Source organism: Musca autumnalis, unplaced genomic scaffold (assembly GCF_047663935.1).
Source record: "Musca autumnalis isolate F117 unplaced genomic scaffold, ASM4766393v1 scaffold_4, whole genome shotgun sequence".
Lineage (NCBI taxonomy): Eukaryota > Metazoa > Arthropoda > Insecta > Diptera > Muscidae > Musca > Musca autumnalis.
This window is the reverse complement of record NW_027411977.1, coordinates 135656824-135677460: the sequence shown is the minus strand read 5'-3', so window position 1 is coordinate 135677460 and position 20637 is coordinate 135656824. Positions and strand designations below refer to the sequence as shown.

General features: G+C 34.3%; 1 protein-coding gene across 1 annotated transcript; it reads left to right on the top strand.

Annotated features, from left to right (window-relative positions):
• The first annotated feature begins 638 nt into the window (after positions 1 to 638).
• On the top strand, positions 639 to 19487 carry LOC141403079 (glycoprotein-N-acetylgalactosamine 3-beta-galactosyltransferase 1-like). Its single transcript, XM_073985245.1, has 4 exons — positions 639 to 721; positions 18766 to 18862; positions 18938 to 19210; positions 19269 to 19487. Exons 1-4 carry the CDS (start codon positions 651 to 653, stop codon positions 19485 to 19487), a joined length of 660 nt encoding a protein of 219 aa, XP_073841346.1. The 5' UTR covers positions 639 to 650.
• The last annotated feature ends 1150 nt before the right edge of the window (positions 19488 to 20637 follow it).

The following is a 20637-nucleotide window of genomic DNA, read 5'->3' as shown; positions in this document are numbered from 1 at the left end:
GGTTTATATAAACAAATCTAAGACTTAAATAAAAATTTGTATTCAAACTAAAATGTTTTGCAGACATCTGTATACGAGGTTTGGCATTTTAAATTAAAACTCGTTGTGAACAGAAATAATTTTAAAACACATTGTGGAGGTGAAATTCGGAGAAAGTAGATGTAAACAAAAGAAGACATGACTGTTGATTTCAATTTCGGTTACTTGGAATAATGAACAAATCTGCAACAATAAAACCGAAAAGTGACTCAATAACTACCATATTTCGTAATTTAACCTTAGTTATTATCGGTTTTAGCATAGGCACTTATTACACCCTTATGTGGATGAATACGCATTCAACGTTCACTTGTGACCCGTTAAACATATCGCCTGAAAGAAAGACGTTCACACAAGAAGATGTCAACAATACAGTCGAAAATGTTAATAACGTTACAGATGTGTTGGAATATTTATTTAACACAACCCGGGTCCTTTGTTGGGTTGTTACAAATCCCAGCAATCATCTGACCAAAGCTATACACATTCGCAACACTTGGGGACGCAGATGCAATAAATTACTATTTATCAGTTCAGAAGAGGATGAAATTTTGCAAACAATACCGCTCCCTGTTATCGAGGGTCGTGAATATTTATGGTTTAAAACAAAAATGGCACTTAAGTACATCTATGACAATCATTTGGATGATGCCGATTGGTTTCTAAAGGCCGACGATGATACGTAAGTTGTTAAGTTTAATAATATATTTAATATTGCTCGAGCTAAGATTTCTTGTATTGTCTTGAGAAATGTTTTGGTCTTTTGTTTATAATTAAACCAGAACGCTGAAGAACCGGTTATTTTACAAAAATAAAGCTAAATGTGCATTGACAAAATAATATTTATGACCTAGATCACAAAGCTCTATAGAGTATATTTCGTTTGTGATTATTGTTGATAATTAAGAAAGATGTTTTGGTCGAGGTCGATTATGTGATCCTCTACACTACCTCATCTGTATGTGGTAAAAACCAAAAACTGTTTTACAATCGATGAATCCGAGTTTCACCCTTTCAGAATTCTTAACATATTCTAAAATAGGTTGAAGTCAACAGGATTTTTTTGTTCCCTTCCGTTTTCTGGTTTAACCTTACATTTTATAGATCTATGCCCAAAGCAAGATTCAAAGAATGCTCCATTGGCAACATGTATGTAGTGTATGATTTTTTGATATATCCACTGCATCCACCTAAAATTGATTCTGAATTTCTGGTTTTCTAATTTTTTTTTTTTAATAAACCGGAAACGTTGGATACAGATACCTTGAAAATAGAAAAATGAGCAAAAATATATTTTGACAAATTCGCGTACTAAACCCCCATTTTCTTTAAAATTTGTTAACATAAATTGCATCCTTTATATGCTACTGGGTGCTACTTTTAACGGATGCGCATGAAAATCGTATGCACATTGCCCGACTTTTACCCACTTTAAGGTTTTTTGCATTGTGTGATGCAACTGACGGCACACGTTGGCCAAAATATGGAAATATGCACAACTATAGAAGTAGATTGATTCGCTGCATCCAAAATCGGATGCGCATCAACTGATTTGAACTAATTCGCGAATAACAGGCTTTTTAATTTTCACATTTTTTGAATGATTGTAATTTCAATATAACTCTTAATTTATTATCCTTATAAGTTATCACTAAGCTTTCGTGATGGTAAACGATGGCATATTTCTCGATGAAGTTTTAGCAGTATACATTAATTATTGTATGACATTTTAGCGAAAAATTTGGAGAACTCCCAAATATTTTTTCTAATTTTTCTACTCAAACCACAAAAAAAAGTATTTGAAATAATATTTCAACAATAACACTGTGCAACATTTTCAAAGTAACTTTGTGCAAACAATTTCAAATGCGGTTTTTATGAAAGTACAGACGCAATAGATAAAAACCCTCTTTGGGTTTTGTTTTGTTAGATCGGGTTCGGATTTTATGGCACTATGTAAACATGGCTAAATATTGACTTTATAAAGAAAAACGGGGCTATATCTTTGAAACCAATACGAATCTTTCCATAACATCCGCAGCAAACTTGTAGATAAGAACGAGAAGAATGTATTTGGAAATATATTGAACACGAATAACATCATTTATTGCCTAAAATTTTATAATATATCCAAAATTTCCGTGTATATATTTCGCAGCGTATCTCCAAAACCGTCAAATTTTTCTTAATGTTATCTTTGGGAAAAATATTCGCTGGAATATAATACACAACTCTTTAGAACATATCATTGTTGTAAAATTTCTCTATATTATAAATTCAAGATGGCCGCCGCTACAAAATGGCGGATAATTTATGTTTTATTAATCCCATAAATATGGGTATCAAATGAAAGGGCTCAACAAGCAGAATACAATATATATTATAAAAAATTTAAATCCAAGATGGCGGCCGCTACAAAATGGCGGATAACGTAGGTTTTATCAATCCCATCAATATGGGTATCAAATGAAAGTGCTCAACCAGTAGAATACAATGTACTATATAAAATTAAAATCCAAGATGGCGGCCTCTACAAAATGGCGGATAACTTTGGTTTTATCAATCCCATCAACATGGATATAAAATGAAAGGTCTCAACAAGTAGAATACAATTTACTATGCAAAATTGAAATCTAAGATGGCCGCCGCTACCAAATGGCTGATAACAATTTTTTTTATCAATCCCACCAATATAGGTATCAAATAAAAGGGCTTGAAAAGAAGAATACAGTGCACTATACAGTACTTCTTATACACTCGAAAGCCATACAGTTTCCAGCTAAGTACAATTACGGGACGGCTGAAAGAAGAATGTTGCCTTTAATACTATCATGGGCTTCTACAATACATAAAATGCAGGGCAGCACTGCACAGTGGTTCCACTTGTATGGGAAGGTGCGACAAAAATATTTATAATCGTCGGATCAATCTAATTTTTTCAGTATATGCTAAAAATAAGTAAAAAATACCTTAGCCAAAAAATCATCAATATGGGTCCAGTTTTTCCTATAGCCCCCATGTAGCGGTACCACCCGATTTCAGGTATTTTGAAGGTTTTATCTACATTTTCGGCCCTAATTGGCTGTACTTTGGTATTTGGGGTTCGCAATGGTCAAAAACCTTCGGCACCAAAAATTGTGCGCTTAGGTCCAGGTTTCGGTATAGCCTTCATATTATGGTACCTCCCGATTTCAGGTATTTTGTAGATTTTATCAACATTTTGGGCCCGAATTGGTTGTAATTTGCAATTTGGAGTTCTCAATGATCAAAAACCTTCTGCGCCAAAAATTGTGGTCTTAGGTCCAGGTTTCGGTATAGCCCTCATATTAGGGTACCTCCTTATTTCATTTATTTTGAAGTTGTTATCTAAATTTCCGTTCAAATTGGTTTTAATTTGCTATTTGGAGCTCTTAGTGGTCAAAAAACGTCTCCGACTGGTATCGTGGACAGCAAAGGAAACAAATTATTCCATTTGAGGTCAGAATATTTCATGGTAGGGGATATAATAAAGTTCGGTGAGACCGAACTTTACATTTATACTTGTTTTTCATTTTATATGTAGCATCATACATATATCAAAAATATACAAATGTAAAAAATACACTCATAAGTAGATCCCAAAACAAAAATGTCTAAATTATTAAAGAAAAAACTCAAAGCAAACAATTAAAACACAAAACAAAGAAGAAACTGAGCATACAGTAATACGGCATATTCGCTAAAACGACCAGAGGCATCGTCAGTATTTTTAATGTCACGCACGAAAGCGCAAATATATGCAGCTGGAACCAAATTTTTTGTAAACTTGACACTATTTCGAACATTCTTCAACAAATTTGGAGAGTGGCGAAGGATGGCGAAGTTAGTAAAACTCAACTTCAATTTTTAGGACTTGGAAACAAAAATCCACAAAAAAGTATTATAAAAAATGTGATTTCCAGCACATTTTATGCGAATAATGTGTACAAAATTTTATGCAAAAGTAATTAGAAAACCGTGTACTCAAACTTCCATTTCGAAAAAAGTAATTTTATCCTTTCAATTTTGAGTTACTTGCATTGTAATATGTCACAACCTTACTGATGTTTCTAAAGTTTTTAAGAGAACATATGTAAATGTCAACTTCTTCTGTTTTGTCTTGTTAAATACCGTTATAAATTACAAAAACAGTGCTGGAATATTAAAATATAATATGTTTAGAGATAATTTGCTGAATTGTCGCAGAGATTTGCTGATATCGATTTTTCGATTTTTGTCGCAGGTTGGGACCAGTGTGCACTGTGGATCACGCAGTCGTATACTTAGGTGCGAAACTGTTTGAAGAAGGTCAAGCCTACATGGCTCTTAGTAGAGTAAGATCTTTGCAGTGATTACGTATAGAGGAGTTGGACTGCAATAAACTAACGGGCAAGAAACCATGCAATAATGAAGCACTAAATGAATTAAACAGAATGCGAAATAAAAACTAAAAACTAGAAAATAAAAATAGGTAAAAAAACTCTTTAAGTTAAACGGTTTTATGTTAAACATACATTGCAATGTTTAAGATAAATGTACTAAAAACCAAAAAAATAATAAAATAGATATAGTCGTGGGAATTATAAAAATATGCATAGACTAGACTAAAATAAAACCATGGGGCACGTCCATTGTCTACAAATTATCGACTTAATGTGCGATAGAAGAATCGTTTAATTCGTAGTTAGGCAGTTGGCCCGCAGACGGTGAGGAAATTACTTACTGTTTTCTTGCTCATGGAAATTCCAATAGTTATACACTCCATGTAAATAAAAGAGATGTTTCAACTAGTTTATCGTTGGGCATTCACACTGCTGGCTGGCGAGGGAGGAATCGTTTTACTGCTCGTAGTTTGTCTTTAATCGACAAAGTACTACTCGATCACCACTATGAAACCCTAAAACTCGCTAGGTTGTTTGCACATTCTATCCCTACTTATCACACGTCCATCGCTGTCGGTTGAACAACTGCCTTATTATAGTGTAACATTACAAAACGAACATTTTAATCAACGATTGTAGACAATTGACGTGCCCAACGGTTTTATTTTAGTCGAGTCTATGCATATTTTTATATTTCCCACGACTGTATCTATTTTATTATTTTTTGGTTTTTAGTACATTTATCTTAAACATTGCAATGTATGTTTAACATAAAACCGTTTAACTTAAAAAGTTTTTTTACCTATTTTATTCAACGAAAATTTGATAAATATTTCAACAATACATTGAAATTTCAAATATGAGAATAAACAGCCTATGTGAACGTTGTTTGAAATATGTTTTGTAGAAAGTATGATATGAAATACCGCCTAAACAAATTTGAAATAAGTGTTTTACAGTTTCAGAATGTTCTGAAGAATTGCTGAGGACATTATTTGGAACATATTTGCGAAAGGCTACTTAGTTCAACTCTCAATAGTTTGACAGTTACAGACCATAATTCCAAAAATTATGTAATCTGTCCTATATTTTATCAATTTTGATGCGCCAAATGCGAAAAAAGGGTCGTTTGTAGCCCGATATAGATGAGGCCATAAAATCCAAACCCGATCTAAAAACACGAAACCCAACTAGGGGTTTTGTAGTCTTAATATGTACTTTCAGAAAATGCCCACTAGAAGTTGTTTGCATTTTCAGTATTGCACAGTGTAATTTCTTCTCTTTTGCTGTTGCTACAATATGCAATTTATTTGCACAATCTCTATAAAATCATAAGCCTTCTTTGAACTTGTTGCGTGTATTTTTCGCGGTTTATTCTCCGCTGTTCACGGATAAAGCTTCCACACAGAAAGAAAGTTTTGCCAAAGGTCTAATATCTGCATTTTATAAAACAAAAAAATACTGGTTTCTTCTGAGAGATTGAAAAAAAAACAATTTTGGCGAGTTGTTTTTATTTTTATTCACTAACAGTATATATAAAGGATTCCATTTAAGTCAAAACATTTAGTACGCGGATTTATCAATATATATTTTTGCAGATTTTCCAAGGTATCTATATCCACCTTTTTAGTGGATAGATTCGAATGCGGAAGGGATTATTAGATCCGTCGTATAAAAAATTAAATTCACGCGGGATTTAAAGTTACGTTTTTTTTTTAATTTTACGCATAGCAGTTTCTCCTTTGGACTCCAATTATTTCGCATATTTTTTATTAAAAGAGATACGAAAATTCTGATTTGGACAAAAATACGTTTCGAAGAAAACTGAATATGCAACATATTAAAACAAAGAAAACATTAAATTTTGTTTTATATACATTTTTTCATATTTTATTAAATTTTATATTTTTGCATAGTTTAAAAATAAAAAGAATGATATAACCATATTTTAATACCCCACACAATGCAAAAGGAAACGAATAGACCCTTAGTTAATTTTGGTGATCTGCATAGATTCACTTTCTGTGTCGCTTTAGGCATTGGGTCGCATTTATTGTCAGATTTGCCTGAAAATTGGAGAAGATCATTTTTTGGCCTCGCCCTATTAATTTTGGTAAGATTCTGTTTAGATTTGGATTTAACTATCGTATATATTTTCGCCCGAAATATTTGGTGCACCAATTTTGATGAAATTAGGAATGTGTGGCCGAATTTGGTCTAGATAAAAGTTTGCCAATTATATTGAAATCTGTTCAGATTTAGATATTGCTCCCATATATACAGAATAATCTCGATAATCCGGACACCACATATTTCGGTGGTGTTTAATTAATTGTTACTATTCGGTAATTTGGGAATAGTAAAAATTAATTCTTTTCTCGTGGTAAAAAGTGCTCTACGTGAAAAAATAGTTTGATTATAGTAGGCATTGCCCGTCTTTGATCCTTTCCTTACTGGTTACCAGTAAGGGAGTCAAAAACAAGAGTCAAATTTTCCCAAATTACGAAAAAGGGCGTAAGATTGTGAAGTGAAAATAAATATATTTTTGTGGACATGTAGAGTATATAGTAGCCGATATTTTCAATACCTAACATGTTTCACATATGCGTTATAACGGCACTTTTTACTGGCTTTATGAAAAAATGTCAAAATATTAACATGTGTTAATGGTTCACCAGGATAGAAGAATTTACACAAATCCTTTATCAGATGTAATAAACCTTAACAAAAAACCATTTATAATCTATACATATAAAAGAGCTTAGTGATGACTGTGTGAGTGATTGACTGACTGGCATATCATCGCCCAGACGAAACCGCTGAAGCTAGAAAGCTGAAATTTTGACTGTGGGTTGCTGTTGGTGTGTAGGGGTGAGATAAGACTGGGTTTTTAGAAATTCAACCTAGAAGGGTACGAAAAGTATTAAAGGTACTAAATATGGTACCCTTTGTATTGGGCAAACGGGAAGAGCTAGAATTCTGAAATTTGGAATGATGGTCACTGGTGGAGCTTTAGAAAGATTTACCAAAGTGTTTTTGGAAATTCGACCTATAAGTGTACGAAAAGTACTAAATTTAGTACCAATTGTATATTTTGAACGGAGTTAGCTAGAAACTTGGAATTTGGTATGGAAATGAAGGTTGGGAAGTGGTGATTATAAAAGGAAATGGTTTATGAAGTGTGTACTCATGTGTACGAAAAATACTAAATGGTACTAAATTTAGTACAATTTGGATTTGGGTAAACGGATAGAGCTGGAAACCTGAAATTTGGAATTAAGATTACTGTTGCAGAGTAGGATTGATATATGGGTAGTTTTGGAAATTCATACCTATGCGTACGAAAAGTACTAAATGGTAGTAAATTTGGTACAATTTGAAATTGATTGAACGGATAGGCCTGGAGACCTGACATTTGGAGTTAAGGTTACTGTTGGGGTGTAGGATTGAAGATTTGGAAATTCGTAATTATGGGTACTACATTTGTTACAATTTGTATTTGGGTGAACAAATAGAGCTGGAATCCTGAAATTTGGAATTAAGATTACTATTGGACTGTAGGATTGAGGAAATTTGGTACACTTTGGATTTGGGTGAACGGACAAAGCTGGAAACCTGAAATTTGGGATTAAGATTACTGTTGCAGTGTAGGATTGAGATATATGGTTAGTTTTGGAAATTCGTACTTATGTGTACGAAAAGTAGTAAATGGTACTATATTTGGTACAATTAGGAATTGATTGGACGGATAGGCCTGGAAACATGGCATTTGGAGCTAAGGTTACTGTTGGAGTGAAGGATTGAAAAAGATTTGGAAATTCATAATTATGGGTACGAAAAGTACTAAATAGTACTACATTTGTAACAATTTGTATTTGGGTGAACGGATAAAGCTGGAATCCTGAAATTTGGAATTAAGATTACTGTTAGACTGTAGGATTGAGGAAGTTTTGGAAATTCGTACTTTCGGGTACAAAATACTTTTCGTAAATGGTACTAAATTTGATACACTTTGGATTTGGGTGAAAGGACAGAGCTGGAAACCTGAAATTTGGGAAATTTTGAATTAAGATTACTGTTGGAGTGTAGGATTGAGGTTGTTTTGGAAATTCGTACTTATAGGTACGGAAAGTACTAAACGGTACTAAATTTGGTACAATTTGGATTTGGGTGAACGAATATAGCTGGTATCCTGAAATTTGGAATTAAGATTACAGTTGGAGTGTAGATTTGTGGTAGTTTTGGAAAATCGTACTTATGGGTACCAAGAGTACTAATTGTAATCAAGATTACTGTTGTTATTTTGTATAATTATCAGTGTAGGGTTGAGACATGTGGTTGACAAAATACGAACCATAAGTTTACGAAAAGTACTAAATGGTACTCAATTCGGTGTTGGGTGTAGTGACGGAACTGGAATCTGTATTTTTGGAGTTAGGGTGAATATTGGTGTGTAACATTGGTATATTTACGAAAAGTACTAAAGAGGTCTAAATGTTGTATCGGGTGCAGGAACAGGTGGAATTCTAAACTTTGTTCTTAGAGTCACTGTTGGTATGTGGGGTGGAAATGCATACTATAAAAAGTACTAAAAGGTATAGAATTTGATATAATTTGTTATTGTGTAAATGGGTTGGCAGGAATTTTTTGAAATTTTAGGAGGAGGTTTCGGAAATTCGTTCTTATGTATTTATATGTATAGTAGTACTATAATTGGGTTTGATTGTGCTGGAAATGAGAATCGCGGTTGGTATAAACGGTTTTTTAATACCCACGTGTACGAAAAGTACTAAATTTGGTACGTCTTTGTTATTGCATAAACGATAATATAAGGAGTTTTTAACGCGTACAAATTCTGAAATGAGGATCTTTGATGTTTGAAATGATATGGGACATACTTACTATTAGGTAACGAAAACTTACTAAATGGTACTGAAATTTGGAATTAAGATTACTGTTGGAGTAGAGGATTTAAGTAAACTTTGAAATTCGTTCATATGTGTACCAAAAGTACTAAACTCTACTTAACGTTATAAAATTTGGATTTGGTCAACGCATCGAGCTACAATCCTGAAGATAGCAGTTGGGGCATAGAGTGGAGATAAGAAAGATGTTTTGGAAATTCATTAAATTTGGTTTTAGGAGATCAGATAGAGCAGTAAATGGGTATCGTTGTTTCGTTATAGTTTGTAATATAGGGATGTAATTTTTGAAACTATTACATATTATAAGTACTATATTTGGTACCGTTTTGGTGTTGCATACAGAGATATAGCTGAAATTTCGAATTTTTGTATTAGGTTCTATGTTAGTATTTAGGTATGGAGGTATGGAGAAATTAGGTATGGAGGTCACGGAAATACATTTTGATATCACAAATTCCGAAATTACAGCTACTTCGGTTGGAAACGTGTTGCATACAGAGATATAGCTGAAATTTCGAATTTTTGTATTAGGTTCTATGTTAGTATTTAGGTATGGAGGTATGGAGAAATTAGGTATGGAGGTCACGGAAATACATTTTGATATCACAAATTCCGAAATTACAGCTACTTCGGTTGGAAAACGTGGATACAATTTTAAAACTACCCGTACCGTTATAATGAAACGTGGACTGAAATTTACAATGTTGAGTCAAGGATGCGACAAGGTTTTTTTTTGAAATTCGAACTAAAGGTGTACGAACGGCATTTAAATGATATTAAATGTCAATTAAAATAGGTATTGATGCATCAAAATTGTTAGTGTTCACCATTTTCATATAAAGTATTGTTTATTTGTATATTCTTCCATTTCCGCATACGAAGTAGCGGGCATTTTGCTAGTTATAAAAAAAAAGACGTGAGTGTTGATTGCCAATAAATATTGCGCAAAAAATAAGTATTAGGTTCTTAAAAATTGATGAAAATCGATGCTTAGAGCTCCATAAAATATTCTTATGAAGAAATCGGTAGAAACAATTTATAAAGTCAATTTTTATACCCTCAGCCTTTAGGCTATGAAGGGTATATACACTTTCATACGGGCAAAATGTGCCTCATCGAAATAATGGTTTTAGACCCCAAGTATGTTTGGACGAAATGTGTTTCAGACAATTTGGAGTCGATTGAGCAATGTCCGTCCGTCTGTCTGTCTGTCTGGCTGGCTGGAGCGCACGATAACTCTCGAAGGGATGAACCGATTCGGTTCAAATTTTGGATTTCGTAATATTTTGTCCAAACTTAGTTTAAGTTCGAAGATGAGCTATATCGGTCCACTCCTTCCGGTACCTCCCCCACAAAAGTTCGAAAATGTTCGGAAAATTTGTACGCACGATAACTCTTGAAGGGTGTAACCGATTTGGTCCATACTTTGCCCATCGTGGAGCGTGTACCAGACTTTGATCAGGTTGTAATATGGACTCAATCGGTCCGCTCCGTCGGGTACCTCCCACACAAAATTTTGGAAAAGTTCAATTTAGGAACATCTCTCGAATCGCTTTGATTTTTGCTTTAGCAACTTGTATTCACTGCCCTCCATACGACGGTATAAGTTTCATCAGGGGCAAGTCCATACTTCCTGAGAAAATAGCCTGAAAGTTGCAAAAAACCCCTATGACACCGTGTGAGGAGGTTGGAGGGCAAAATAACTCTCGAACAGGTCTGCCGATTCGGTCCAAAGTTTGGCCTTAGTAATATTTTGTCCAAACATAGTTTAAGTTCGAAGATAAGCCATATCGGTCCACTCCTTGAGGTACCTCCCCCACAAAAGTTCAAAAATGTTCGGAAAAATTGTGCGTACGATAACTCTTGAAGAGAGTGGCCGAATTGGTCTATACTTTACACATCCTAATATATCTACCAGATATAGATCAGGTTCAAATATGGACTATATTTGTCCACTCCATCCGGTACCTCCCACTCAAAATTTCGGATACATGTTCACTTTAAGACCTGCTTTCGAATCACTTTGATTTTTGTTGAAGCAACTTGCATTGCTGCCTCAATTGCGATGGTAAAAGTTGTTTCAGGGGCAAGTTCATACTTCTAGAGCAAACATCCCTGAAGTTCTAAAAAAAACCCTATGGTACCATATGTAGTGGCTGGAGATCCATTTTTTTTAGTATCTTCTCCGCAAAACTTTTGATATTAAATCCTAATCAACATTTTTGTCAGTTCAAACGCCCAAAATTCTTAAAACTCCCTAAATACATGCGTTTTTTTGGAAAAAAATTGTTTCAATATACACAGGCTGAGGGTATATCTCTGTCGGCAAAGCCGACTGATACTTTTTTACTTGTTTATAATGAATTATATTCAAAATATTTTAGACTACAATAAAACTACAAAAAAAGTCGAATTTGATAGTTTAATGAGTCCGAAACGAAAGGTAACTCAAATTTATACATTTCCAATCCAAAAATTGATATTTTATCTCAGGAAAGTGAATGCAAATCGATAGGTTCCACCCAGTTCCGTTGGCTGTGGACATCTACAGGTCCAAAAAATAAAGAAAATTCCACCGCCGAACGCTTCATGTCTAAAATAAATAAATAAAATATCAATTTTTGGATTGGAAAGGTGGAAATTTAAGTTATCTTTACAATATTTTCTCTGTTTAGGACTTATTTATTTATTTAATAATAATGTTTAAAAATAAATAATGTGTGCGTGTTATCCAGATCGATATTATAACATTACGTATTTTTAGTGCATTAAACTAAAACCATGTCATCAATATTAAAGCGGCATTTGACTTTTTTCTTATACACACACATATGTAAATTATGCAGATTTATTATTTAAATGCATAAATAAATATATACGTACATACATACGTATGTCAATATATTTAACAAAGCATTGTGGTTGCCCACTTATGTATTTCGAGTTTAAAGTTCATTTCTTTTTTTGCGAAAACCGCAAATGGTTGCTTAAATTTCTCAAACCCACTTTAGCGGTTTAACAAAATTCTTACGTTTTTTAATAAACTGCAAAATAACTATTTAATATTTAAGAATAGTTTATTTAGATGTGTACTACGATGAATGCAACTCCTGCCTGTCTCCTCTCATGTTCCTATATTTTCATCAAAATACTCGCATACATACAAATGTGCTTTTCGCTTCATTAAGGAGGCCCGATTAATCATAAAGTTTGTATTGAAATGATTTAAAAACAGATTTCTCTCTGTTTATATTTTTTGCGCGACACTAATGTTTTGCAACAGCCAAAGCAGATGTAACTGTATTTAAATTGAGAGAATCCCACTACAGATCATTCAGGCATTGAAATAATCAGCTAGAACACTCTCATTTATTTAGGTAGACCAATAAAAGCATTTTATACCCTCAGCATTTATACTAACGAGGGTATATACACCTTCATACGGACGAAATAATGGTTTTAGACCAGGGCCGATCAGACGGTGTACTCAGCGATCCCACTGAGTAGTCTTTGCAAACAAAAAAACATCATTTGGTTGTTGCTTTTTTCACTCACACATTCACACATGCATTTGTTTTGTTCGTATTCCTATGGTCGGCTCTGTTTTAGACCCCAAGTATGTTTGAGCGAAATGTGTTTCAGACAATTTGGAGTCTATTTAGCAATCTCCGTCCATCTGTCTGTCTGGCTCTCGAACGGATTAACCGATTTGGTCCAAAAGTTAAAATAGTTTTCGCAAAAGCTATGCATTCGATAAAGATACTTTGCACATCGTTATACTTCTACCAGACATAGATAAAGTTCGTATATGGACTATATCGGTCCACTCCTTAAGGCACTTCTCACATAAAATTTCGGAAAAGTGCAGTTTAAGACCTCCTCTCGAATAGTTTTGATTTCTATTGTTACAATTGGTATTCGCTGCCCCTATTACGACGGTGCAAGTTTGTTCAGGGGCAAATCCATACTTCCTGAGAAAATGGTCCGAAAACTGTAAAAAACCCTCTTAGGCATCATATGTAGTGGATGCAGCGTACGATAACTCTCCAACGGAAAAACCAATTCGATCCCAAAATTTGGCAGTCGTAATATTTTGCACAAACTTAAATCAAGTTCTAAGATGGGTCATATCGGCCCACTCCCTTAGGTACCAACAACAGTTCAAAACTTTTCACTAAAATGGTGCGCACGATAACTCTCGAAGGCAGCAACCGATTTGGTCCATATTTTGGACATCGTGATATTTCTAGGAGACATAGATCAGGTTATAATATGGACAATATATGTCAACTCCTTCGGGTAACTCCCAAACAAAATTTCGGATTACGATGGTACAAGTTTTTTGAGTTGTAAGTCCATACTTCTTGAGAAAATAACCCGAAAGCTGTACAAAATCCCTACGGCCAGTAACCGTAATGACTGGTGCGCACAACAACTTTCTAGCCGAATACTGCGTTGGTCCACACTTAGCATATCGTAATATATCAGGCGAATTTCGAAGATGGTGGCCGCAGAAGTTTTTTACAGCTTTCTGGTCATTTTCTCAAGAAGTATGGTACGTAATAGGGGTCTTGAGTGCAATCTAAACAGCACTTTTCCGAAATTTTGTGTGGGAGGTACCCGAAGGAGGTAACATGTACAGTCTATATTCCAATCTGATCTAGTATGGACCAAATCGGTAACCGACTTCGAGAGTTATCGTGGGCACCATTTCACCGAAATTTTTTGAACTTTTTTGGTGGTGGAGGGGGAGGGGTATCAAAAGCAGTGGACAGATATTGTCCATCTTAGAAATTGATTTAAGTTTGGGCAAAATATTATGACTGTCAAATTTTGGATCCAATCGGTTTATCCGTTAGTGCGCTCTACTATTATACATGGTGCCATAGCGGGTTTCTAGAGCTGTAGGGCCATTTCTCAGAAAGTATGGACTTGTCCCTGAAAAAAATTGTATCGTCGTAATTGAGGGCAGCGAATACAAGTTCTTAAAACAAAAATTAAAACGATTTGAGAGGAGGTCTTAAAACCCACCTTTCCGTAATTCTGTGTGGGAAGTACTCGAAAAAGTAAACCGATATTATCCATATTCGAATGCCTGGTGGAAATATTACGATGTGCAAAGTATGGGCGAAATCAGTCTATTCCTTCGAGAGTTATCGTGCGCATTAAAGTTATGACTTTTTGACATTTTTTCTCAAAAAATTTTGCTTATTAATCACTAAACTAACGTTTAAACAAAAAAAAAAAAATTAAATGACTTTGTGCGTGATCATTTTTCTCGAATCACCTTATAATTAAGATTTTACGTAATCTTATGTAGAAACTCATCACGCTATTATACAAGGTTATGAGGTTGTAAAAAAGTGGACCGATCTTCGAACATAACATTAGTTTGGCAAAATATTACGACAGCCAAATTTTGGACCAAATCGGTTAATCCGTTCAAAAATTAACGTGCGCTCCAGCCAGCCTGACATTGCTAAATCGACTCCAAATTGTCTGAAACATACTTGAAGCCTAAAACCATTATTTCGATGAGGCACATTTTGGCCGAATGAATGTTAGCATAAATGCTGAGGGTATAAAAACTATAAAATACCTGATATCGGTTGCTATCGATACATGGGAGGCTATAACCAAAGTGGCCTTATATAGACAGTTTTTTTGTGAAATAGAAATGCCAAATTACAACCTATTTGATTGTTACATGGGACCAATACCTTTAAAATTGCTTAAGATGAAAAGTCGCGTTATTGGAGCTGCCACAAAACGTGGACCTACATAGGAGGGCGGTTCGGAAACTTCTTAACCTATCAATGAAAGAGAATAGTTAGTTTTTCAAAAATATTTTTATTTTTCAATATAATCTTCTGAAACTTCAATACACTTAGTCCAACGCTTTTCTAGCAATTCTATCCCTTGATTAAAATAGTTTTCCTCAAGGTCTTCAAAATAGTGGTTTACAACTGTAATTGCATTTTCATTTGAGGTAAAACGCTTGCCAGCAAGGAATTTTTTTAGATTTGGGAACAAGTAAAAGTCACTGGGAGCTAAATCAGGAGAATAAGGTGGGTGGTCAAGCAACTCGTACTTGAATTCGTTGATTTTAGCCATTGTTAAAACACTCTTGTGCGCTGGTGCGTTGTCTTGATGAAAAATTATTTTTTTGTGTTGTAAGCCAGGACGTTTTTCTCGAATTTGTACATTTAATTGATCCAAAAGGTTGCAATAGTACTCTGAATTAATTGTTTTACCCTTTTGCAGATAGTCAATCAATAAAATACCTTTGAAGTCCCAAAAAACCGTTGCCATAACCTTACCAGCCGATTGAATTGTTTTTGCCTTCTTTGGGGCACTTCCTCCAGCTTCAGTCCATTAGTTGGATTGTTCTTTTGTCTCTGGAGTATAGTGGTGGATCCATGTCTCATCAACAGTTATGAAACGACGCTTAAAATCCATTTTATTTCGCTTAAAACGATCCAAACAAGCTTGAGAAATGTTCATTCTTATGCGTTTTTGATCGACTGTTAACAAATGCGGCACCCATCTTGCAGAAAGCTTTTTCATCTGTAGTTCTTCATGCAAAATTAAATGGACTCGATCATTTGAGATGCCCATGATATTAGCAATTTCACGCACTTTTATTCGTCGATCATTCAATACCATATCATGCACTTTGGCTACAATTTTTGTTGTTGTTGCTGTTTTCGGACGTCCACTACGTGGTTCATCTTCAATACTTGTACGACCACGTTTAAATTCAGCAACCCAATTTTTTACTGTTGCATATGAAGGAGCACTTTTACCTAACACATTCACCATATCATTATGAATTTCTTGTCCCGATAAACATTTTTTATGTAAATATTTAATGACAGCACGCATTTCTAATTTTTCCATTGTAAAAAAATTGCGGATGCGTCTTTTTTGAACACCTGTTTCTATATGAAGGAGTTGCCAGAACGAAACAAAATTGAACATGTGTTCATAACAGAGATGGAAGTTTCCAAAATACTTAACTTTTTTCTGTTTATACCGCGCTGCCCGAGGGCAGTTCGGAAACTTCTTAGCCTAGCACAAAAAGCGCGGTATAAACAGAAAAAAGTTAAGTATTTTGGAAACTTCCATCTCTGTTATGAACACATGCTAAATTTTGTTTCGATCTGGCAACTCCTTCATATATATTTTTGCATAAAATACAGGAAATCGGACGAAAATATATACAGGAGCTATATCCAAATCTGAACCGATTTCGATATAATTTGGCAGATTTATTTCTAGACCAAGTTCTGTAACACATTCCAATTTTCAGCGAAATTGGACATATATAGCGTGCTTGGTGCATAAAATACAGGAAATCGGCCGAAAACATATATGGGAGCTATATTCAAATCTGAACCGATCACTATATAATTTAGCACATTTATTTCTAGAACAAATTCCGTCAGACCCTCCAAATTTCAGCGAAACTGGACATATATAGCGTGTTTGGTGCATCAAATGTGGAAAATCGGCCGAAAATATATATTGGAGCTATATCCAATTCTGAACCGATTTCGATATAATTCGGCACATTTATGTCTAGACAAAACTACGTTACACATTCCAAATTTCAGCGAAAGTGGACATATATACAGTGTTTGGTGCATCAAATGCGGAAAATCGGCCGAAAATATATATGGGAGCTATATCAAATCTAAACCGATTTCGATATAATTTGGCCCATTTATTTCTAGACCAAGTTTTGTAACACATTCCAAATTTCAGTGAAATTGGACATATGTAGCGTGCTTGGTGCATAAAATACATGAAATAGGCAGAAAATATATATAGGAGCTATATCCAAATCTGAACCGATTTCAAAATAAATTGGCACATATATTTCTAGGCCAATATCCATCACACATTCTAAATTTCAGCATAAATGGTGCATAAAATAAGGAAATCGGCCGAAAATATATGTAGATGGGAGCTATATCCAAATCTGAACCAAACTCGATATAATTTGGCACATTTATTTCTAAAACAAATTCCGTCACACATTCCAAATTTCATTGAAATTGGACATAAATAGCATGTTTGGTACATAAAATAAGGAAATCGGCCGAAAATATATGTATGTGGGAGCTATAACCAAATCTGAACCGATTTGAATAAAATTTAGTAAATTTATTTCTACACCAAATTCCGTCACACATACAAAATTTGGAGATTGTATCTGTAATAGTTCTAAAGATATTTGCATACAAAATCTAATTCTTTTGGAGGTACCTCCGGTTTTGATGCTATATCTACAGATCAACGCGAAATTTCAAAATATGATATAGCCTATTTTCATTCCAGGCCATGTAGCAATGTACCCTTAACATTTCAGTAAGATCTGTTCAGCGGTTTTCGAGTCTATAAGGCACAAACAAACAGACAAACAAATTTCAATTTTATATATATAGATTGCGTGTAACTTGGCATTTGGAGATCCCAGTGGTACAGAAATTTCTCCACCAAAAATTGTGACATAGGTCTAGGTGTTGGTATAGCCCCCATATTACGGCTCCACCCGATCTCAAGTGTTTTATGTCTTAATTTTTGGGCCGAAATGGCTGTAACTTTGATTTCGAGTTCCCAGGTTTTGATATAGCCCCTATAAATGGTACCACCCAATTTCAGGCATTTTAAAGTTTGTATCTACATTTTCGGCCTAAATTGGTTATGTGGCATTCAGTCGTGTAAGATCGCTGGATGGATTAAGAATAGAAGAACTGGATTGCTCGAAACTAACAGGAAAGAAGCCATGCAATAACGACGCGTTAACTGATATCAATAGGATGAGAAACCACCAACCTAAATCAATTTTTACTAACATTATACATTTAATTAATAAATGTAAGCCCATCATTAAATATCATTTATAATCTCAAGTATATACAAATAAAATTGAAAATCTTAAAAATGTATTTACAAAAAAATTAAAAATAATTATAAAATTAATAAGTTTCAGTGTTCTATTTTTAAATGCACTAAAAACTGGAAAATAAGTATATAATTAAAAAAAAATTAAGTAACAGTGTTTTATTTATAAATGCACTTAAAAGTAGAAAATAATTTTTCATGGTGGAATCTCTCAAATAAAACGCTTGCATTTAAATTAAAAATTGTGACAATATTGAACGGCAAGCGTTTTATTTGAGAGATTCCATCATGAAAAATTATTTTCTACTTTTAAGTGCATTTATAAATAAAACACTGTTACTTAATTTTTTTTTAATTATATACTTATTACTTGTTAACTTTAATTTTCACAAGTAGCACACATATAAATCTTAAATCTTAACCAATTAAAAGAATGATTGATATTAGTCTCCGATTTTAATATATATTCCCTAATTTGCATACATTTTTAGATATGTGATAATGGAAAATCTTCGGTATTTCTTACATCAATATTCCCCAGATATACCAATATATTTTGGTTGCAAATTTAACAGATATATACGACAAGTAAGGCTTTAAAGACAAATCCGATTTAAATTTTAAACAAATACATACATATTTGACAAAAATACTTACTTGCAGGGTTATATGTCCGGTGGTGCTGGTTATGTTATGAGTAAAAGAGCATTGGAAAAATTCGCTACCGAAGCCTACGATAATAGTCGTCGGTGCAAATACATGACAATAGCCGAAGATCAACAGCTGGGAATTTGTATGGAAAATATTGGTGTCATTGCTGGTGATTCGAGGGATGAAAATGGTTTAGAGAGGTTTATACCATTACCACCGGATTATGTCCTACCCGTATCAAATACAGAGTGGTACACGAAATGGGTTTATCACGAACCCGAAAAGGTGAATATGATCAGTTAAATCTGAATTGCCTTAACCATGAGCATTTTCTTCTTTTCAGAATGTATCCTGCTGTTCCCCTCTAGCGATATCATTTCATTATATATCACCCGATGATTTCTATGTTTTAGAATATTTGTTATATACTCTGAAAGCTTTTGGTGTTGTGGACAATCGTAAAAGTTTACCACCGAAACAAAATATTTCACATATTTATGCAGCGGCTATACCTGATGCTTTACCTTTAATAACTCCACCAACTGTCGGTAGTAACGGATAGTAATAAGTTCATTTTATTGTTCAAAAATAAAGATATGAAAGAAGTAAACAAGAATTTTGCAAAATTTACTACCAAAAAGAAGTAGATAATGTTAAGATAATTTAGTTTAAGGACAAAATTACAAACAAGGCAATAATGAATAAAAATTCCGTGCGGAATTTATTCTCTTTCCCCAATTTCACAACTTTTTATTTCCAAGTTTATGTCCAAAAAGGCAATATTTTTTTGTCGATACGACGAGAATGTTCCATAATCAAGTGATTCTATTTGTTTTAAACGTTTCAAAATATTATTATACCCTCAGCATTTATGCTAACGAGGGTATATACACTTTCATACGGGCAAAATGTGCCCCATCAAAATAATGGTTTTAGACCCCAAGTATGTTTCGACGAAATCCGTTTCAGACAATTTGTCCGTCCGTCTGGCTGGTGCGCACGATAACTCTCGAACGGGTGAATCGATTTGGTCCAAAATTTGGCCTTCGTAATATTTTCTCAAAACTTGGTTTAAGTTCGAATATCGGTCCACACCTCTCCCACAAAAGTTCCAAAATGTTCGGAAAAATTGTGCGAACGATAACTCTTAAAGGTAGTAACTGATTTAGTCCATACTTTACTCATCGTGAAATTTTTACAAGACATAGATGAGATTCCAATATGAACTCTATCGGTCCACTCCTTTGGGTACCTCCCACACAAAATTTTGGAAAAGTTCAGTTTAGAACCTGGTCTCGAATCGCTTTGATTTTTGTTGTATCAACTTGTATTTGCTGCCCCAATTACGGCAGTACAAGTTTTACCAGTGGCAAGTCCATACTTCCTGAGAAAATGGCCCGAAAGCTCTAAAAATCCGCTATGGCACCATGCGTAGTGGCTGAAGCTCACGATAACTCTCAAACGGATAAACCGATTCGGTCCAGAATTTGGCGTAATATTTTGTCCAAATTTAAATCATGTTCTAAGATGGGTCATATCGGTTCGTTCCTTTAGGTACCTCCCCCACAAAAGTTCGACACTTTTCACTAAAATAGTGCACACGATAACTCTCGGAGGTAGTAACCGATTTGGTCCATACTTTGCTCATCGTTATGTTTCTGCGAGACATAGATCAGGTTCGAAAATCGGCTATATATGTCAACTCCTTCGAG

Coding starts and splice junctions, on each gene's coding strand:
- LOC141403079 (XM_073985245.1), top strand. CDS start 651: ATGGCACTTAAGTACATCTATGACAATCATTTGGATGATGCCGATTGG. Junction 18,863..18,937: donor TTAACAGATATATACGACAA/GTAAGGCTTTAA, acceptor ACTTACTTGCAG/GGTTATATGTCCGGTGGTGC. Junction 19,211..19,268: donor TTTATCACGAACCCGAAAAG/GTGAATATGATC, acceptor TCTTCTTTTCAG/AATGTATCCTGCTGTTCCCC.